The following is a 20,630-nucleotide window of genomic DNA, read 5'->3' as shown; positions in this document are numbered from 1 at the left end:
AGATTCAGGAGTGAAGTACTTGCGTTCAAATTCTTGTTTGAATGCCGCCCAAGTGGTGACCAGATGTCCTACTTGGCGATCCCTACTCTCCCACCATTCTGCCGCGTCTTTGTCTAAGTAATACACTACCATCTTCTTCTTAGATTCTTCGGAACACGTCAGGGTCTCAAAATTTTTCTCCATTGTTCGAAGCCACTGGTCGGCTTGAAATGGATCTGTCCCACCTTCAAAATGTGGAGTCTTCATATTTTTCATGGCAGTTATCAATGGTAACATCGGTGTACTAACTGAAGGTTGTGGTGGCACGAGTGGCTGAGGTTGCACCTGAGGTTGTTGTAATGACCTCGCTATCACATCATGAAGCATCTTCAGAGTGTGCTCCATTCCTACTCCTTGTTGTGGTTGATCATGAACTTCTGGTTTAATCGGGTTGTTCCGCCTTATTGGTCTTGGTCCTTGAACACTCGACTCGCTATCATCTGTTTCTGGTCTTCTCCTTACAGTACGGTTTGGTGGAAAGTTTTCTTCTGGTGGTATCTCTTGATCATGTCCAAACAGATTGTTGTTTCTTCCTACGTTTTCTTCACTGAATCCTTGGTTAGTGTGCGTCAGTGTTTGCACTCTCCCCTCGGATTCATATCCCAGTACCCTTCTTCTTGGGACTCTGTCTATACCCAGCATCCAATCCTGTCCCCCATCACTCCTTCCCCTCCTTGCCATCTGCAATCCAAAAACAAGGAATTCCTAATTAGAATACTAATTAGAGCTGAACTCTGCTGATTTCCTAATGCATCTTTTACGACACATTTGACTCGATAAAACACGAAAAACGCGTGATTGACCGCATGATCTAAACCATGCTCTGATACCACCTCTGTAACACCTCCGAACCGTTTTAGACATCGGTCAGTCAACTGGGAAACAATCAAACAAGAACATGCCCGAACGACCTTCCGCTGCCAAGTCCGAAAGTGTTACGACGGGTTGAGAATAGACTTTCCAAGTCACAAACATAATTCTGTAACCCAGAATATCCATTCAAAACTCGTTTCCTCTAATCTTCGGCCTAAGGTTTTGCAACCCGTACCAAATCATAGAGTTGTGTTAGGTTAGACTACCCTAATATCAGATTCAACACGTCACGAATATAAAACATACTTTATTCCATATATATAAAACATGAAGTTTACAAGCCCAAAATCTTATACATATGGTCCATGGACGCAGTCGAAAGAAAAACATACATTTATATATCTTGAAAACAAGTCTTTAGCAAAAGATGTCCAATCTACACCAGCTCCTACAGTTACGCGAGCGCTATGGTCCTTTCTACTGGTCACCTGCAAAAGGATGTGAGGAGTGAGTGAACTAGTTTCACTCAGTGAGCCAGGGTTCCCTATCTAGCATATACAACTACCCGTCATTCTAAACCCAACCCAAACACAAGCAAGACGAGTAGTTCAACAATCAATATTCAAATATTAAATCCTAAATGATTAAGCAGTAAACAATTAAACCATAATAAATCCAAACACTCTTTATGAGTGTCATCACATCAATCAATCATATATATATACTCCTAGGGCCCAACAGAATCATTCTTCCTCCACATAAGGGACACCGGCAATCCCTTCACTATTACGCCACACAGGCGTATGCGCTCGGGAATCGCCCGGTCACGGTCCTCAATCGGAATCGCCGTGCCCCGGTCTTCTATCGGACTCGCCGGGGGCTGTCACATCCACGTGTGACACTCGGCCTTGGTGATCTAGCCAAGTTAAACCGAGCCCACAACTTTCCGGACCACGACCGGCTTAGTGGTACCATTTGAGGAAGCAATGACCTGCAAACTACTACTAGAACCACCACGAGGTTCTCACACAACAGTACCAACACGAGGTACATACAATAACAACATATAATAACCACACAATCACAATAACCCGGGTGCTTAGACTAGTCTTGCTATCCACTTAGCCCAGACATCGTCTCAAGCCTCGGATCCACAAACTGACACCTAGACCGGTCCGGCAATCCTAGCTCGGAGGCCGTCTCCGATTAGGAACCTGCATTAAAAATTCGTTAACAAACAATTAACCGTGACTCACTGTGATTAAGCGATGTGGCTCGACTCTTTGATTCCGGATGTTGACCAAACCCTTTTTCTCCCCTCCAAATCTTCGTCTTGGTACCGTGATACTAAATCCAAAAATCCAACGTCAATGTCTTGAATGGACTGGTCTGGACTGATCAGAACTCGGAAAGAACCTTCTTTTACTTCTGGACAGTCTTTCGGAACTTCCCGTCAGTTTATCGGTCTTTGGAAATGTCTATACTTCTAAAGCACCTCACTTCTTTTTCTCTCTCTCTCTCTAGCCACGTTTTGCTTTGGTTTCTATGGAATGAGATGAGTAAAAATGGTGAAGGGTGGCTGGGTATATATAGAAGTTGCCGGCCAATAAGAACATGCCACCCGATCGCATGTGTGTCGTCTCGCATGCTTCCGGTCGCATGTGTGGCGACACATGGGCGTCCACATGCCCTGTTGCATGCCTCCTGGCCATTCCATAAGACATCTCCACGTCCACTTGCCCTTCAGCATGTCTGGTATTCATGCATCGCGACACACGGGCCTCTGCATGTCGGTTCGCATGCGCAGATCGCAGGTACTGCGACACCTCGTGCTTCTGTGTGTCGAGCTGCATGGAACTGCTTCATACACGTCTACACCTCCTTATTGTGTTGACACTCAGCAGGTTTAATGGTTGAGACCACGTCCTGACCCCTTAGATCAAGCCACCTCGAGCTTCTCAGTCGATTTGCGCGATTTCGGCCCTTCTGGTGAATTTTCGTCCCGCGATCAATCCCAAATATTTTCCCGCTCCCGTTCTGATGAGATAAATATGTTTAATAGACTCCAGACTAACCTTAATCTTGAGGATACAAATTTCCCGAGCCTTCGGCTTCCCCGAGAAATTCCATAAAACCGAAATTAGAGTTTTTTTTTTTTTTTTTTTTTTAAGACGGGGTATTACAATACCCGTGTTCAACAACCTCCTTACTTTATCCATCGAGAGTGACAAGGCCCATGGTTGGCAAACGATGCCTCTTCTGCTCGAGAGTTGTCCAAATCTACACACTTTAGTCATCAAGGTATTTACTTTCACTAATATATTGTGTTTTCTGTTGTGGTTGTTGATTGTTTCCCATTATACAATGTCAAATTGGTCTCTCTTGATTTCAGGGTCTTGTGCACAGAGTAACAAATAGATGCGGAGATGCATGTCCTTGCAGCCCTGAGGAGCATAAGAATAAGAAGAGTTGAATGGTAAAGGATGAGGAAGAAATTTGTTGTTTATCGACATGTCATGTGAAGGTGCTAGGGATTTCAGAGTATGGAGGTTCTTTTCAAGAGCTTAAACAGATGAGACATTTCTTGGGCAAGTTGGAATGTCTTGAAACCGTGAAAGTTTGTGTTGACGCAGAAGAGAATAACAACAACCGTGAAGTCTTGCGAGCTAATCTGCTGTCCCTCCCAAGACTTTCATCCAAGTGCAACATCATGTTCATCTAATTTTGCAGTGACACAGCAATTCCAACCGTTGTCGAAACTCTAAAGACCAATGAACCGTTCGCCAGGAACCCTTAGTCTTCCCATGTATGTGTGTGATCTTTCTGTCCATATGCACTTGTTTGTAGTAGAACCAACATTGTCTTGCCCACAAACCTATTTCCTTTGGTACCTGGACGATCGCACCAATGACCAAATTGATGAACTCTTTGCCTTTGACTGAAGTATTGTCGATACTTTACGTTTATTTTTTTTGTTGATGTAGGAGCAATTCCAGTTGAAATAAGAGTTACAGAAATTTTCAATCACTGCCTTACTGGTTTAAATATCAAATGAATCAGTTAATAGCAAATTTTGTAAATATAATTGTGTTTATTGAATTTATATTGGTTTAAGATTATGGAAAATAGATTACATAAAGTGATTCTTATAAAAATTAATAAGTTTTGTGTGAAAACTCCAAAAGTATAGCTTTTTGAGATAATGTAGATAGAATATCATTTAATGGTAGAATAATCTCATGTGCAATGGTGCATTGCATTAATATAGACTCATTTGTAAGTAATGAATTAACTACCTTTAATGGATTTTTAGGCGTAATTAAAAATCAGTGGCAATTTCTCTAATATACCGGGTAACTATAAGAGTATTTTCATATACACATGATTATGTTTTAATAATATACTAGAACTTGATCCGCGCCCCCGCACGGATGTTTGATTTAACTTGTGTTCAACATAAACTCATAACACACTGGTTTTATTAAAACTTTCCATGTATATTTTTTATATTTTGTAATTTACGTTGAGTAGAATATATTATTTTATAATATAGATGTTTGGTAATATTTTCTTTATAACTTGATGCAATTTGATTTAATTGTACTATTTATATATTAACCTGTTTTTTGTCAATTTATTTTAAAAAGAAACAACATTCTAAAATTTTTAATTTTTGCATTAGCTTTCTATGAATTTATTATTACTTTTCTAATATTTTGGTTTCTCGAAAACTAAACTATCGAAATTTTATATTTAACTTAAATAAATATGGTAATACTATATTTAAATTTTTTTAAATATAATATATACTATATATTTTAGTTTGTTTTTAATTTTCACCACAAAGAAACACAACCATTGTAATTAATTAATTTAAATAAATTTTAAATGCAGTGGCAGAATCTGTAAAATAAAAATATACAAAAAGAAAATACTTAATTTATTTTTAATGCAATGGCTAAATGTGTAAATAAAAGAAAGGAAAAATGATTGTTGACTACATGAAGTATTGGCCATCACATTGCTAACCATGCAAACTAAACTAATGTACTAGATTCTGACCCGCTCTTTTCAAGGGTGAGTATATTTTTGTTGACAAATTTATTATTTTGTATGTTTGTTCAAAAAAGCGGATATATTTTTTGTTGACAAATTTATTAAATTTTGTGTTTTTTTTCACTAATATGTTTAGACATTAGCGTTTAGTTTTCAGTTTGATTCTAATTTGGTTTTCATTTTCGTTCATTGTATTTTTATATTGTTTTTGAAGTTTTCCTTTATTTTTATATCATTTTAGATTCTAACAATGATGTAAAATTTTTAAAATAATTTATATTTATGCACATATATATATATAGTTATTTAATTTAAAAATAGACTAAAATTTAAAATTCAGTTCAACCGGTTTGACCGGACCGACTATTAACTTAGTTACAATGTCGAGTAAATTTTCGGTCTGGTTTTCAAAACATTGATAATAGTGTTTTGCATGTCGAGTAAATTTTGGGTCCAATTTTCAAAACATTGATAATAGTGTTTTGCAAAATGACCAGATGTTAATTTTTTTTTAAAAACATTTTTGTAGAAAATATGTATATAACCGCCAACTAACATATTTATTTGAATTATATATTTATTTATAATATGATTTTTTGATACACCTTGTGTTATAATATTAGTCTTAATTTGTTTTAGTAGTGATTCAGTTTAAATCCAGATTTTGATCAAAGTTAAGCGAATTATTTTTTGTAGTCAACAAAAAATGTATATCAAAATATTTTGGTAGTTAAAGTGAAATATTTTTGTACTCTGTATCTGGGTCTGAGTTATGTGTTTTATAGGGTGATTTTGCTCAATATTCATAAGAGCTCAAAAAATTAAGAATATATCCATTGAACAGTGACATCCAACAGATGTGACAATTTGGCCCAAACCTTGACATTTTTCTCCTTTTACTCGTGTCTGCGTGAGTATATGCGCGTCACATGTGTAACTAACAGAACTAAGTATATTATACTATAAACCATATAATATAGTCTAAGTACTAATACAAACAAATATGGTATAGAAGAGACACAGGTAGAAACGTGAACAAAACACCACATCCGCAATACTATTCTACACTATACAATGTACAGGTGAGTGGAATCGGAAACTCACTAGAGCATTTACCAAATTTCTTATGCTACCAATTATAATAGAATAAAACAAAAAACTACAATTTTGTTCATCTTTTTAGATAATTTTTGTAACTGATAGCGGTAAAAATAAAAATATTAATAAGAGTAACGAATGAAGGAATGTTGTTGTTGCTATGTAAAGTAAAGGAAAGAAATAGATGGTAGGAGGAAAGAACATACACTAGAGGTGGAAGAGATATGATGAGTGGTGACCGTGGCGGAAGAGAAAATGACGGCGGCGATGAAAAAATCAGTAGTAGTGATGGTGACAATGATATGCTGGAGGGGAATGAAGAAGAAAAAAAATGACGGAGTTAGACATGATCTGCACAATTAACATGATACTATATGGTTATATTAAATAAATAGTATTGAACAATAATTTTATACTAGTATGATAACAATAACCATAATACAGATTATGTTAGGAAAAAAAATTATTTGCATTGTTGCTGAGAGAGAAAAATAGTGAGGATGCAACGAAGAAAAAAATTAAATATTGTACTATACTATACTTTGATAATAAAATAGAATAAAATAATATAATATTTACAATAATTTATGCAAGAATTAATATATATTTTTTATAGAAATGGACTGTTCATTAAAAGAAATTGTGTGCAATAGATATAATTTTTTATCTTTAGAAAACTCTAAACAGACGAGCCATTTCAATGTAATTTTTAACATTTTCATGACTTTTCATTCTATCTTATTTGTTACAATAATATAGAATTGAACACACTAACAGAGAGAATTGATCTGCTTCTCAATTGCAAACCAACATCTGATTCAGGGATGGTGATGAGTCGCGATGGTGCTGAAGGAAAACACAATGAAGCTACTAGAGAAAAGTGTCGAAAGAGATACAATTTGCCAAAGAAAATGAAGAGAATCGTAATATACTATACTATGATTATAAATGGAATAATATATTACACAAAACTAATGTTTATCTTTTCCAATTCAATCAATTATCTGACTATATATCTTCTTAAACTCGTAAACTGACAAATGCACTATTTGTTCAAAATGGGGACATTTGAACAAGGCTTGCAAAGCTAAGATTAAGTTACTCACGAGGACAGATACAGTTGTGGTGGAGAAAGATACTACAGAGAATAATGAAGTTCGGGTTGTGGAGGAAACAGACGCAGTTGTGGTGGAGAACGGTCCATTGAGTAGTGATGCTAGCAGTGGGAAAGGCATTACACCAGAGAAACAAAATGAAAATGTGAAGAATGTAGAAGCAGGAAAAACTGTAGAGTGGAACAATCGAGATGAGACTCTTGCCCCAGCTACTAATGACTTGGTGGAAAAGATAAAAGAGAAAGAAGATATAGAAGAGGAAGAAGATAAGTGGTTGGATGTCTCACCAACTAAACAAGGAAGATCAGGGAGTAAATCCTTATCTTCACCAGAAATGGTGGTTTCACCATCAAGATTTGCAGTGTTAACAGATGAGGAAAACAGAGAGGACAAAACAGAACCAATTGGAACTAACCTGCAAATTAACAAAGAGAAAGAAGAAGGAGAAATTTTAGAAGAATCCGCAGAGGCATCTATTGATAACTCAGAGGATGAAACTGAAGTAAACAAATCACGCAACCACAAGGCAGAAGAACAAGTTAAGCAAGGTGAGAGAGCCCTTCGTTCAACTCTACCTCGACTTACAAAAACTCAAATCAAGCAAGCTAAAGACACCGTGGCAACTAAGGAATCTATTCCTAATGCTACTGGTAGAAAACGTCCCTCCAAGAAGAAATAATGTCGGGATTCTTCTGGAATATCCGTGGTTTCAACAAACCAATTAAACACACGGTTGTCAAGAGATGGATTCATAATCAAGGGTTTCAATTTGGTGCTATATTGGAAACCCGTGTAAAGGAAGGAAAGAGTGAGAGGGTATTAAACTCAGCATTCAAGGATTGGTACATGATGTCAAATTATGAACATAATCCTTTGGGGAGAATATGGCTATTATGGAGGCAAGAAGTTCGGGTTACTCCGTTCTACAAGAGTAATCAACTGATCACAGTTTCAGTACAGTTGCAAGAGAATGCTGAAGAGTTTTTCTACACAGCTGTATACGCTCACAACACAGAACAGGAAAGAGAGCTCTGGAGTGATTTAAAAAACCACCAGAATTATCTAAGACGATTCGTAATATTTAATTAAATATATTGTATGTTGATTTAGATAGGCTAAACTAAAAGGCAACTTAAAAATGTATTATAAAAGGATTGCAAATAAAACTACATGAGCTAAGATTGATATACCTCTAAACTCCTCTGTAATCAACCTCAACTTCTTCCAATGAATCCAACTCTTGTATTATTGATTAACCAAGCAAACACAACCAGGAAACTAGTCTCAAGAGCTATTGAAATCAGTCACCACAATGACATATACGATCAACTGTCTAATACAAATCTTCCATAGGTTGCACACTAATTTCTCAGTTCTAAATGCATAAGACGACAAGAGAGAAGAAACAATCTATTTAAAACTTCTGCTTCCTCTAACAGCAAACCTTCTGATTCAACTTTACATGTCAGCATTTTCTCACTTCTTCCTTTGACCCGCGTGGCCGAATGCATCATCTTCTTCAACCTGGAATGGTTAAGAACATTAGTTCATGTAAGTGCACCAAGTCAAGATAGATAGAGGGAGACCTGTTCCAAGACCAAGCCTTTAAGTACTATCTCCATGTCACTGAATGCTCTATCGTTCCAAGCATTGCCAACTCTACGGGATATCATGCCTTCAAAATCTTGAATTGGGTTTGCATATCCAGATATCGTAGAAGCCTTTCTCAACTGCATTTAAAGTCACATGTGAAAGCATTAAGAATGATAGATTAAGTCAGGTTCTTTGCTTAATTCAAGATAAAAAAAAAAGAAGAAGTTAAACATGTGATGCAGATTTCTATTATACTATAACCAGATTAGGTTGTTGATTACATGAGCGAGCTTACACCATCCGCTATTAATGTCACTCACAGAGAAAGCCTTGTCTTCCAAAACGGGGTCTACCACAAAGATGTTCTGCAGGGTGATGTTAAGATAGATTAGAAACTGAGAAACAGAGTAAAAAAACAGATATCTATGTAGAATAAGAACATCAAACCTTGGTAAGAATCATTACTGCACCATCTGGTGTGAAAGTTTTGACGTTTGACAAGAATTGAGAACCGAGATTGTGGTTTGCAACATTTGATGTGGTAGTTGTAGACGTGGTGGACTCTTTGCCTTGATTCTTATCCCTTTCTCCACTGCCTTCACCTTCCCCTTGAGCATCATCACTAGAGTCGGGAGCCTTTGTCTTTGTCGTTTTTGAAGATGGTCGAGCAGGTTTTGGTTCTTTGGGGGTGACTATGTGTGAAAGGCAGTACAAGGAAAGGCCTTTGTACAGAAACAGATATAACCTCCACTCACCATGTCTTTCTTTCTCCGATTTCTGATTCGTACGGAGGTTATGAGTAGTGGATCTAATATACTCCTGGTCAAAGGGTATCAGTTTGTGATGCTGTGCATGCCACTGGCAGTCCATACCAGACTCAGAGGTCAATCTCTTGTGAGTTGGAGGAGGTTTAGCAAAGAAGAACCAATCCCGGCTTGTGTAAGTTGGTACGTAGCTTTGCCGGAAGACATCTCCCGTCTCCCAAGGAACCTTGGAGAAAACAAGGTCTGTATCCAGGGTTGGAATCCCAGAATCAACTCCATCAAGTTTGAGAAGGAGGCAAGCAAACGACAAGGGTTCTGTTCTGTCCTTTTCCAAGACATCGTAAACTTGGTATGCCTTTGTTTCAGAGGAGGACCATAGTTCAGAGAACTGGAGATGCTTGCTACAGCAGTAATAGACCTCTTCTTGAGGAGACTGAAGAGCTACTTCACAACCAAACAGGGCACACCTGTCTCTGAAGTTACTAGGACATGTGTATTGCCTGTTGATGGTCTCTTGTGGTTGAGGTTCCACAGCTTGTGGTGGATCTTGTATTGCTTCAGCAGCTGCTAATGGTTCTGCAGGCTGAATTAGATCAAACAGCTGCAAAGAAAAATAAATGAAACTAGCTCAATCAATCCTTAAAGCTTGCGACGAGGAAGAGGAGACATAACAAAGTAACCTAATTCAGGTCTGAACCGGGTCAATGACCGACCGAACCAGTTTTTCGACCATTGATTAAACCGGAACAAACCGCAATTCAATTGTCAAAACCTGTCGAAATCAATAACCGGAACAAAGAATCTACGCGCCAAACTCCATCGATATCATATTCGCAACCTTAACGAATCCCTCACCAACAAATCCTAATCGAATCCTTGTCCACTCTAAAACCTAATCGAACAATTCAACATTCAAATCTTGGCTACAAAAACCTAATCGAACAATTCAAGATTCAAATCCTTAGCTACAAAAACCTAATCGAATGAACATCTATGAATCGATCGATAAACTCACCAAACACCTCCTCTTCTTTGGAGTAGCTGAATCCATGGCTTGGATTAGAAGTAGATTGAGGGAAAAATCGTGGTGGCTCTGAGGAGAAAATCTGCAGAGAGTACAACGATTTGTGAAGTAAGTAACCGTTTTGTTTCGGTGCGTCTAATGGCGAGGGAGATACAAGAGGGAATGATTTTGTATCTTTGGAAATTTCCTAGTGCTTTCTTTTTTTTTTTTAAGAAATTAAATGGATGATCGTAACATATTGCCAATCCTACAAAGTTAAACCATACCATCATTGGTTTTAACTAAACCGATTCTAACCATTTAAACCAGATAATTGCATAACAAATTAAACGTTATTGCAAAAATATATAATACCTTGCATTCTAATATAAATATTAAAATAATCGAAAACAACTTAAAATTTAGATTTGATTTGGTTTATTCTTAACAATTTTAACTCTAAAAGATTTTCAGGTAATATCAAGTTTTCATTAATTAAAACTATATACCCTACTCTTAATAAACAAAACAAATAAACCGCAAATACATGAAAAATCTATATTTCAACACAAAATAAAGAGAAATGACCTTAGATAACCATACATCAACTTTTTCTTCTCATTTTAGATCTCAAGGCCCAAAATCACAAAAATGTTTTATTTAATATTGATATTTACCATTTTACCCTTTTCTTTTTTAATTACATAATACATTTTTTTTGGAAACTTACAAACACGACGGCTCCACCGTTTCTCATCTCTGCCATCATCATCTTCGGCATTGCTCATCTTCAGCGTCGCTAATCTCCGTTGTCATTATCTCTATTGTCATTATCTGCGTACTTTCCCTCAGCCCCAATCGTTGCGCCGTTATAGGTTTTTACGTTGTTTTTATCAAAGGTATTTCGTAGGCACGACAAAACTGATATCGCCATCTGCGATGATGTCGTCTCCAAGGTCTTTTCATTTATTTGCTGCTGCTAAATCTAAATATGTGATTTCTCTATTCTCAAATAACTCATATGTAGGGTTTCTTCTAACTAATATTGTAATCTGTCTAAATTGATTGTGGAACATCATCATATTGTTTCTTGCATTGTATTGAATCTCAATGGTCAAAACTCAGAAATTCTGGATCATGGATTCATTTATGATGTTTAATGAGGAGAATTGTGTATTAGTTCATCTTGACACTGTCATTGCATCTCTGTTTTTTCTGGAATAATTAAATCAATCTATGATTCAGTCATTGTTAGTTTTTTTTTTTTATGGCTACTTCATCTTGAGATTATATTGGATCCTCAATCACATATAAGGATTGGTGCCTAAGCTGCGTGAAATTGGTTGCGGGCTTGATGCTTAAAATGCAATCGTCTAATTCAGTTTAAGTGTTTATGGTTCACAATGTAGGACTCTTAAAATATTTAAAATGTTTTTGCATTTTATTTGTCGATAGAAGATATTAACAACATGTATTGTTTGCTTGGTTTTTTACAATTTTTCAATCACGCCATGGGAAAGCTTACCTCTTTAGGTGTAAATCAATCTACTTTCAAGTTTTATTTGGGCTTTAGTCATCCTCCTCATTGAACATTGCCTTATTTTGTGGTTAAAGCTCGATAGGACTAGTTATTTGCTAGTAGTCCTTTGGGTTTTGTGTGGACAGAGCCAATGTGTATGCTGAGAAGAAAGAAAATAGAATGATGATGACTGGACTGCACACTGTTGCCGATATTTACTTCGTTAAATGCGGTTCTTATGTTGGATGGAGATATGTAAGAAGAAAACATTCAATGCTCCTGTTTTTGTTTTTAGCTTTTGCCGGGCAAATCTCCAAAATAGCACATTTATAGGTTTATATCACAAAAATAACAATCAAAAACTAAAATGACCAAAATAGCACCTTTCTAAGTTTATCCTTTGAAAATTTTAATTTTTTTATTTTTCAAAATTTGAAATCTTATCCCCAAAACCTCATTTCTCAACTCTAAACCCTAAACCCTAAACTCTAAACCCTAAACCCTAAACCCTAAACCCTGAACCCTAAACCCTAAACCCTAAACTCTAAACTCTAAACTCTAAACTCTAAACCCTAAACCCTAAACCCTAAACTCTAAACCCTAAAACCCTAAACCCTAAACCCTAAACCCTAAACCCTAAACCCTAAACTCTAAACCCTAAACTCTAAACCCTAAACCCTAAACCCTAAATCCTAAACTCCACCCTTTAACTCTAAACCCTAAGTTTGTGACTTTTGATAAAACATTAAGTGCTATTTTTGTGACTTTTGACCTTGAGTGCTAGTTTGGGAAAAAAAACTGGATTTAGTGCTATTTACTTCGTTAAATGCGGTTCTTATGTTGGATGGAGATATGTAAGAAGAAAACATTCAATGCTCCTGTTTTTGTTTTTAGCTTTTGCCTTTGCTTATCTAAATGTTTTTTGGCATCAAACTTTTGTTTATAAATCAGGAGTTTGCTTTTGAGAAGAACCAACAGTACAAGGAAGGAAAATCAATTCTTGAAAGGTAAGTAACTGACCAATCCCAATCCATGGTTTTATCTTGTTTTGTTTTAATAAAGTTTTTTTTGAGTTGAGATGTGAATGCGTTTCATATTCTTGACATGTACAAGATTTGGTGCCAAGATGGGAACAACTAGCTAATGACATTTGTTTATAGTCAATGACATGTGTTTGTTTATAGCTGAATGTGTTTGTTTATATTCTTGACATGTACAAGATTTGTTCGTTTGTAGATGAATATTCTCTACTTGTAGAAAATGAACTCTATTTAGTGACTTTTGTACCCAGTGAATTTGTTCATAGAGTTTGACTGTACCCAATTAACTATGTTTGTTTGTAGATTAATGGTTTTTGTTTAATATGTGTTCTCTGTTTTGTAGACAATGAAGTATATTTTGTTACCTCTATAGCCAATGAATTTTCTTATAGATTTTGATTATGTTGTTTTGCCTTGCTTGTTTTGGAAGATTTAGTTCCAATTAAGGATAGCCGTCCAGAACAAGGATTGCCTTACATTCCCTTACACGCTTTTTGAACTGTTTTGGAAGATTTATTTCAAATTCAGGATAGCCATCCAAAACAAGGATTGCCTTAAAATTGTCTTACTATAACCGATGATTCACCATAGCTTAGCGGCTAAATTTATGGGTTTACTATAACCGACGATTCACCCTCACTATTCTTGCATTGAAACTCATCAATAATATATAACATGCTTTCTTATTACATTCAAAAACCTTAAAATGTTCAGTAAGCTACTTAAACTTAGGCAGTGCCAGCCTTGTAGGGAATGAATTTCCCATCGTATTCCTATCATGTGTAACCAAGCAAAAAAATATTAATATCGGATCTTCTGGAGTGCTTTCCTAAAACTTTACAAGAAGCAGATATCAAATTCTTAGTTTTTGATCTCATTTCATTTTTACTTAAAACTTTGCTTAAAACACACTAATATATTGTTTTAAAAACCCATCCAGAACTTATCACAACCTTTCCAAAACATAAATCATATATAATTTAAGTTTAAACAAATTTATGTTTTGATTATAATAGACAAATCATCGTAACCTAGCGGCTAAACCACTAGTCTTACTAAACTTGGTTGGCACTTGCATCTGTCTCGATTCCCCTCGGAATCATTAATTTTTTGTTCTTGGCCCTACTGGAAACTAGATGCAGAGGAAACTACCAGAGATGAAACTGGAAAAGAAGAAGAAGAAGCTAGATACTACGGATTCACCAACACAACACTTAAGCAAAAGAAAACCCAAAAAGGAAGAAGCTTTCTGTTGCTCAGGCTTGCTCTCAAGGAATAATAATGAGCAGAACTGTTGATGCAGAAGCTTCTTTATTGATTAATAAGACACATGGTTAATGGCATGTAAGGGCAATGGTGATCGTTAACCCCAGAAACCCGACTGGTCAGTGTCTCAGTGAAGCTATCTTAAGAGAGATATTGCGATTCTGTTGTGATGAGATATTGGTTCTTTTTAGAGACAAAGTGTACAGCAGAACATATACAAAGATGAGAGACCCTTATCAGCTCCAAGAAAGTAATCATTATCCTTTGTGATCATTATTACTCTATGGAACACATGTGAGATCAATACTTTGTCTTTAAAATATTTTGATGGATATCTTCGATAACATATATGCTTTATAATAATATCACATTAAGATTTTTTTTAATAAAATTCCTGAATATGCTTAAAGGCATACTGAAACTTCTGATACTCGCAAAATTCTTGATGTTTCTACACTAACTAATGTAGTTTTATGCATCGTTTAAACTTTGTTAGATACAAATACACTAATATATTATTTCTGGTAGCTCATCCAAAAATTTACAAATGCCTTCTACTGTCTATAACATTTTTCCTATATTTTGGTTTTGTGAAGTCATCTAGAATATGTAAAATGCTTTATTGTTACATTCAGAAACCTGAAAATTTTCAATAAGAAACATAAATCTCAAACAACCTTGGCTAAGTGGCCGCACACAATGATGCCATTTCCTAAACTTTTCGGGTTTGACTGGTGGGAGATGTAAATTGTGATACACCATGGATTTGACCCACTTTTACCCATGGTTTATAAGTGTGTTAACTATTAATTATTATATTATAGAGTCTATTTAGTATATTTATAGGATCATGAGTGATTTGGAGGAAAGTAATGATTTTGGAGTATTTTAAAGATATTTTTGAGCATTTTGGAGTAAGCACCCGATATGACAATCGAGCTCGACCATCGGTCGACATTGAGGAAGAATAGTCGATTGATGTTCACATCGTAACATCGATCGACAGCGAAGCGCGCAGAAAGCCCGTTTGGTCTCAACCGACTTAGAGCCCAAGTCTTCACCTATTTACAAGATTACCCCTGATGAGTATTAACCTAATTATATAAGCTTTGCCAACATGTTAGAGGAAAGTGTGCTTTCTTGTTTTATTATTTTCACAGCAAAGGTTTTCTAGGATTTTTAGTAGATTGGAGAGAAGATCCAAAGAGATTTGTGATTGGAACTCCATTGATATCTATCTATTTATCTATGCAGTTTTTATACCTTATTAATGTTATGAATTGCTTGGCCATGTTTGAGTATTTCTCTTGTTAGATTTTAGGGTTTAAATAGGTTATGAGGGATTAGCCCCAACTAAAGATTGCTATGTTGTGATATTCATCTTTAGGATTGTCATTAATGCATGTTTCTAGATTAGATACCTAGAACTTGCCCTAGGAGTTGTAGACATAAGCGATAGCTTGCATCACACCCTGAATCCATCCTAATTGAGCTAAGATTACTAGAGTTGCCGAGAGCTGATCTAGGAAGCTTAGCGAGCATATTCAATCTGCGCATTAACGCTTGACCAAGAGCGTCGATCGATATTCCAATTGAATAATCGGTCGACGTTTCAACAAGTGTATCGATCGATATTCCTATAGAATAATCGATCGACACTGGTCAATAGACAAACCTAGAAAGCGAAAGCCTAATGGTTTGTTATTAAGTGTTGAGTTCTATAATGTCATGCATACAACTTATTAGGCATCTGTAGGATTATAATCCTCATTACCTGAATAAAAACCCTAAGTCTAGCTATTTTCATTTAAGTACCAAAAAACCACAATCAATCAATCGAGCAATTACTTGCTCACAAACCTGCAACTTTACATTTAAATCATTAAACAACCTAGCTTAACTAATCTGATTAGATTTATTAGGTTCCCTAGCTGTCTATGGATTCGATTCCTAAGTACTACAACTGAACCTCTTATTTGAGAGAGTAATTCACTCCTTCGGGTAATTTGAGTAATACCAAATTTGGCGCCGTTGCCGGAGAGCTTTGATTGCCTTATAGATTTAATATTGTTTGGTCTAGGTTTCATCTTAAAACCACTTTCTGACACAAATTTTTTTTCTTGACTTTCCAGGTACATGTCCAGCAGTACCAGAAGCAACAAGGAAACTCAACTGCTATTATCATCAGATCCGGCAAGCTTGGAACGTTCAATCCGCAAAGGAATACGTTCCTCATCGATCGACAACAACACTTGTTCGTCGCTCGATTTTCGTCAGCCACCGTCGACCTAGACACCAGTCTCGTCGACCGACACTCGCTCACCACCATCGACCGAAGACACTCTTCTTCCGTCGACCGACATCTTCCATCCGACGTCGATTGATACTTCAGTCTGAACATCGATCGATACTGAGCCGCGAGACATGGTTGCGACCTTGATACTTGTAAATGATGAGAAGGGAGACCTGCATGACCAGGAAGGTCATCTGCGTAATGCAGCAGGTCAGAGGATAAACGCTCAGGGGGATGAGGCTGCTCAACCCAGAACGTTGGCTGATTACAACCGTCCTGATCAGTTTTACACCAATAGATCAACCATTCGTCCTCCAACTATGCAACTTCTTTGATGAGGTGCGTGCGGAAGACTTGAGGAGCAAGATCGCCACATTCACTCTGGAGCCTGCAGAATAATTCTGAAGCTCCTGGATCAGATTCAAATCTTATCAGAGAGATTGTCCACACCATGGATTCAATGAAGTACAGCTGCTATGTACTTTCTACAGAGGCATCGCGGTGCAATATCAGATGGCTCTTGATGCTTCCAGCAATGGGAACTTCAACACTAGGAATCTAGAAGAGGCTGTGAAAGTTATTGAAAACTTAGCATCCAGCAGCAGAACCAAGAACACTGACTTTGAGAGGAAGAGATCTGCAACCATTCTTGGGAATGATCAGATGGATGAAGTGAAGGCAAAGCTGGACAATGTTCACAAGCTTCTCAGGAGGCAAGTCTGCTTAGTTGAGGAAGCAGAGGTTGTAGACATAGAGGGTAGAGCAGAGCTAGAAGAAGATGTGAACTTCATTAGTGGAACTGGATTCCAAGGTTCTGGAAACCAGAGTGGGAACAAAAACTCTTATGGCAATGGACAGAGGGGAAATTTCAACCAGAGTTTGCAGTACCAGAAACCCTACATCAACAACTACAGCAGCAACAACAAGGGTTATGGAAACTCCTACTACCAGAAGCCACCACCACCTACTCAAGAGAAAAAGATTGAAGAGATGCTTGATAGGGTTCTTGAGGGACAGCAGCGCATGACGGTGGACTTCATTGGGAAGATTGACTCTGTCTACACCAATTTGAACACAAAGTTTGAGACCTTGAGCACTCATGTGAAGAAGCCGGAGATGCAGGTTGTTCAGACAGGAGAAGCTATTAAGAGGCAAGAAGTCTTTACAAAAGGGGTAGGGGATGATGTGACGAAGCACCTCGTGAATGCCATCATAGATGATGATTTCTGCCAAGTGGTGAAGCAGGAGAATCTGCAAGAAGGAGATTTCGAAGGCGAAAGTTCGATGAGTATCGGCGGATCGCATTGGTGTCGATCGACGCCGGACATCGAACGTCAATTGACGGATTTCAATCAAAACCGATCGACATCTCTCCAGAGCATCGATCGATGACATCTACGGAGTCAACCATATCTTGCAATGCCGTGAGGATCCTGACTCACGAGGAGTTCGCAGCAAGACACCCACATCCGCCCAGCCCTGTTTATGTCAAAATCAATCAACATTCTGATACTGCCATCGATCGACAGAAAGAGAACGCCATCAATCGACAACTTCCAGCGCCCATCAATCGACGCGCACCTCTTACATACCGAGTACAGATGCCAAAGATAGACGTTTCACGTCTCAATGCACTCATGCCACAACCCAAACCTTCAGATAACCCCAGAGGCCACCACTACACATTCAGTTGATGCAGCAGATCCTATGGAAGTTGATAGGGTTCCTTTGGGAAGAACCATGAGGAAAAGAAAGGAAAAAGTGGCGAAACATCTGAAGAGGGGAGCTAATGAGAAGGAAATGGAAAGTTTCCAAAAGTGAGTCTTCAGGATTCCTCTAAAAAAGCCATTCGAGGAGGCTTATTTTACCCACAGATTGTGAATGTTCTTCATAGAAACCAAAAAGACTAAAGAAGACATTAGGAGAATGTTCTATGAAGCTAGAGAAAAGATAAAGAAGAGGATTACACTGAAGAATAAGAGTGGTCCTGGGAAGTTTGCAATACCATGCACTGTGAAGGGTATTGAATTCCCACATGCAATGTGCATCATAGGAGCATCAGTCAGCATCCTACCCAGGGTTATGGCAGTTCATCTGGGTCTGAAGGTGGAGCCTTCCAAGGAGTCATTCAATTTTGTGGATTGTTCTCAGAGAAGCTCAGGAGAAATCATAAGAGACCTAGAGGTGCAGATTGGTAATATGCCCTAGTTCCAGTTGATTTCCATGTCTTGGATATCAAGCTAAACTGGAACTCTTCTCTATTACTTGAGTGAGCCTTCTTGTCAACAGTAGGAGCAGTGTGCAAAAAGCAAACCAACCAGTTGTGCCTAACGCTCATAGATCCTCATGTCCACTACAACCCTATTCCAGTCAAGAAGCCACAGACGTCCTCCAGAAGAATTGATGACCCATGACTCATCGCAGCATGCCACTGTGGAGCTGAGTATGAGACAGAATATTCGGCATCGATCGAAACTCACACTGCAACATCGATCGACAGTTCTCACCAGAAATCGATCGACATTCTAAAAGAAGAATTGGTCGACAGTAGTCCAGAAGATTGGGAGAACGACTACTACAATCCCATCATGGCAGTAAACAATGCAACGCCTGAGATCCACGATTATTTTTTTGATGAAGAATACAGAAGGAAAGGAATTCTCGTCTACAAATTCCGCCCTCTCAAACCAGAAATTCAGGCACAAGCTGAAACAGATTCACTTCTTGCAGAAGCCTGTGGGAAAGGAACTCGCTTCAGTCGAATAAGTGAAGCAGACAGACGCGCAGCGATCGACAGAGAAATACAAGAGTCGATCGACAGAGCCAATAACAAATCGATCGACGACAAACAACCATTATCGATCGACATCCGTCCGAAACCACCATCCACTGTAAGCAAAAACCCTAATTATGATAACCAGTATCTAACACAAGATGTGTTTGGTATTTTCAGGAACCCAGATGGCTATGCAAGAGTAATAGATTGACATACACTGCAAGTATCGAGAGAGGACATTGCAGACATTCTTCAGATGGCTAATGGAGCAGACAATCTCTTCATGCAACAACGCAACGTCCCAGCATATCAGCAGAGGGTTACAAACGAGTTCTATGACACAGCTGGTGGCATAGACAATCGATTCAAGCAGAAGTATCGACATCCTACTCTACCGTCAATCGACGTTGACGTCCCTCTATCGATCGACAGACGTCCAAAACTTGGCAGAAGAGCCTATGACCTTTTTGGAACTAGGAGATTCCACTGAGAAGAGAAGGATGAGTATGGAGTCTATAGAGATGATCAGGGATATGCAAGAGATGTGGATGGACACATCATCCATGTGTCAAAGGATGATATCAGAAAGCTAATGGAAAGAGCTTCGAGAGATGATCACAACTACATATGTCTTCCAAAACATGCTAGCTCATTCACATAGAACAAGCTGGTACCCAAGATCTACACCACGAACAAGATCAATGAAATGTTCTATGGAGTCTGTGGAGCCCAAGAAAAGAATGAGGGTAATTTCCAGATGAAGCTTGATGGTGTCTATTATCCACTAAACGATAGCATAAGTTGGTTAAATACATGCATGGAGGAGATGAGACAAGACATCGCCAGGATCCAAACACAGCGTGTAGACAAAGCAACCGCACCAGCGTCGATCGACATACACCACTCAACATCGATCGACGACGACCAAAAAAACTCACATCCGATGAAGTCTCAACCAGATTTTCACACCAGAGTAGAGATTGATCAGTTGGTAGAAGAGATCTACAGAAATCTGGAAAATACAGAAGGGAGGCTTGATAGGAGATGTGATGATATCTATTTCCCAATGGACCTTACAATGAGTGCTTTGACTTCTCAGATTGAAGCAATACAAAGGGAATTAGTGGAGATTCACAGATACATCGCCCGTCAACCAGAAGCATCAACATCGATCGACAGACGCACCAACATATCGATCGACAGTCAGAGAAGGACATCGATCGACGAAACTACAAACCGAGGCAGGCTAGTACTA

General features: G+C 37.8%; 3 protein-coding genes across 4 annotated transcripts; 2 read left to right on the top strand and 1 right to left on the bottom strand.

Moving 5' to 3' along the window:
• Nucleotides 1–3,034: 3,034 nt before the first annotated feature.
• Nucleotides 3,035–3,666, top strand: LOC111215565 (F-box/LRR-repeat protein At1g48400-like). Its single transcript, XM_048766063.1, has 2 exons — nucleotides 3,035–3,153; nucleotides 3,245–3,666. The coding sequence occupies exon 2, from the start codon at nucleotides 3,326–3,328 to the stop codon at nucleotides 3,572–3,574; it is 249 nt and encodes an 82-aa protein (XP_048622020.1). The 5' UTR covers nucleotides 3,035–3,153; nucleotides 3,245–3,325; the 3' UTR covers nucleotides 3,575–3,666.
• A 4,677-nt stretch (nucleotides 3,667–8,343) lies between these two features.
• Nucleotides 8,344–10,722, bottom strand: LOC106451198. 2 transcript variants are annotated; one of them, XM_013893079.3, is made up of 5 exons: nucleotides 10,494–10,722; nucleotides 9,162–10,079; nucleotides 8,996–9,079; nucleotides 8,708–8,851; nucleotides 8,344–8,645 (listed from the first exon to the last, which is right to left on the bottom strand). In XM_013893079.3, the coding sequence occupies exons 1-5, from the start codon at nucleotides 10,527–10,529 to the stop codon at nucleotides 8,598–8,600; spliced, it is 1,230 nt and encodes a 409-aa protein (XP_013748533.2). In that variant the 5' UTR covers nucleotides 10,530–10,722; the 3' UTR covers nucleotides 8,344–8,597. The 2 variants fall into 2 exon arrangements, with proteins under 2 accessions (XP_013748533.2, XP_013748534.2); XM_013893080.3 differs by lacking the exon at nucleotides 8,708–8,851.
• Nucleotides 10,641–13,487, top strand: LOC125591807 (protein yippee-like At3g11230). Its single transcript, XM_048766666.1, has 6 exons — nucleotides 10,641–10,672; nucleotides 11,392–11,436; nucleotides 11,976–12,014; nucleotides 12,147–12,255; nucleotides 12,952–13,007; nucleotides 13,107–13,487. The coding sequence occupies exons 1-6, from the start codon at nucleotides 10,641–10,643 to the stop codon at nucleotides 13,138–13,140; spliced, it is 315 nt and encodes a 104-aa protein (XP_048622623.1). The 3' UTR covers nucleotides 13,141–13,487.
• The last annotated feature ends 7,143 nt before the right edge of the window (nucleotides 13,488–20,630 follow it).

The sequence above is a fragment of the Brassica napus genome, chromosome C8 (genome assembly GCF_020379485.1).
Source record: "Brassica napus cultivar Da-Ae chromosome C8, Da-Ae, whole genome shotgun sequence".
In the NCBI taxonomy this organism is placed as follows: Eukaryota; Viridiplantae; Streptophyta; class Magnoliopsida; order Brassicales; family Brassicaceae; genus Brassica; species Brassica napus.
The sequence above is the reverse complement of the archived record's forward strand: the minus strand, read 5'-3'. Positions and strand labels throughout refer to the sequence as shown.

What these genes read in the sequence shown, in the direction of transcription:
- LOC106451198 (XM_013893079.3), bottom strand. Translation starts at nt 10,529, where the DNA reads ATGGATTCAGCTACTCCAAAGAAGAGGAGGTGTTTG. An exon ending in CAAAGAAGAGGAGGTGTTTG is followed by an intron (nt 10,080 to 10,493) that starts GTGAGTTTATCG and finishes TTTTCTTTGCAG; the next exon opens with CTGTTTGATCTAATTCAGCC. An exon ending in CAGTAATGATTCTTACCAAG is followed by an intron (nt 9,080 to 9,161) that starts GTTTGATGTTCT and finishes ATCACCCTGCAG; the next exon opens with AACATCTTTGTGGTAGACCC.
- LOC125591807 (XM_048766666.1), top strand. Translation starts at nt 10,641, where the DNA reads ATGGCGAGGGAGATACAAGAGGGAATGATTTT. An exon ending in ATACAAGAGGGAATGATTTT is followed by an intron (nt 10,673 to 11,391) that starts GTATCTTTGGAA and finishes GGTATTTCGTAG; the next exon opens with GCACGACAAAACTGATATCG. An exon ending in GGGAAAGCTTACCTCTTTAG is followed by an intron (nt 12,015 to 12,146) that starts GTGTAAATCAAT and finishes TTGTGTGGACAG; the next exon opens with AGCCAATGTGTATGCTGAGA.
- LOC111215565 (XM_048766063.1), top strand. Translation starts at nt 3,326, where the DNA reads ATGGTAAAGGATGAGGAAGAAATTTGTTGTTTATCGACATGTCATGTG.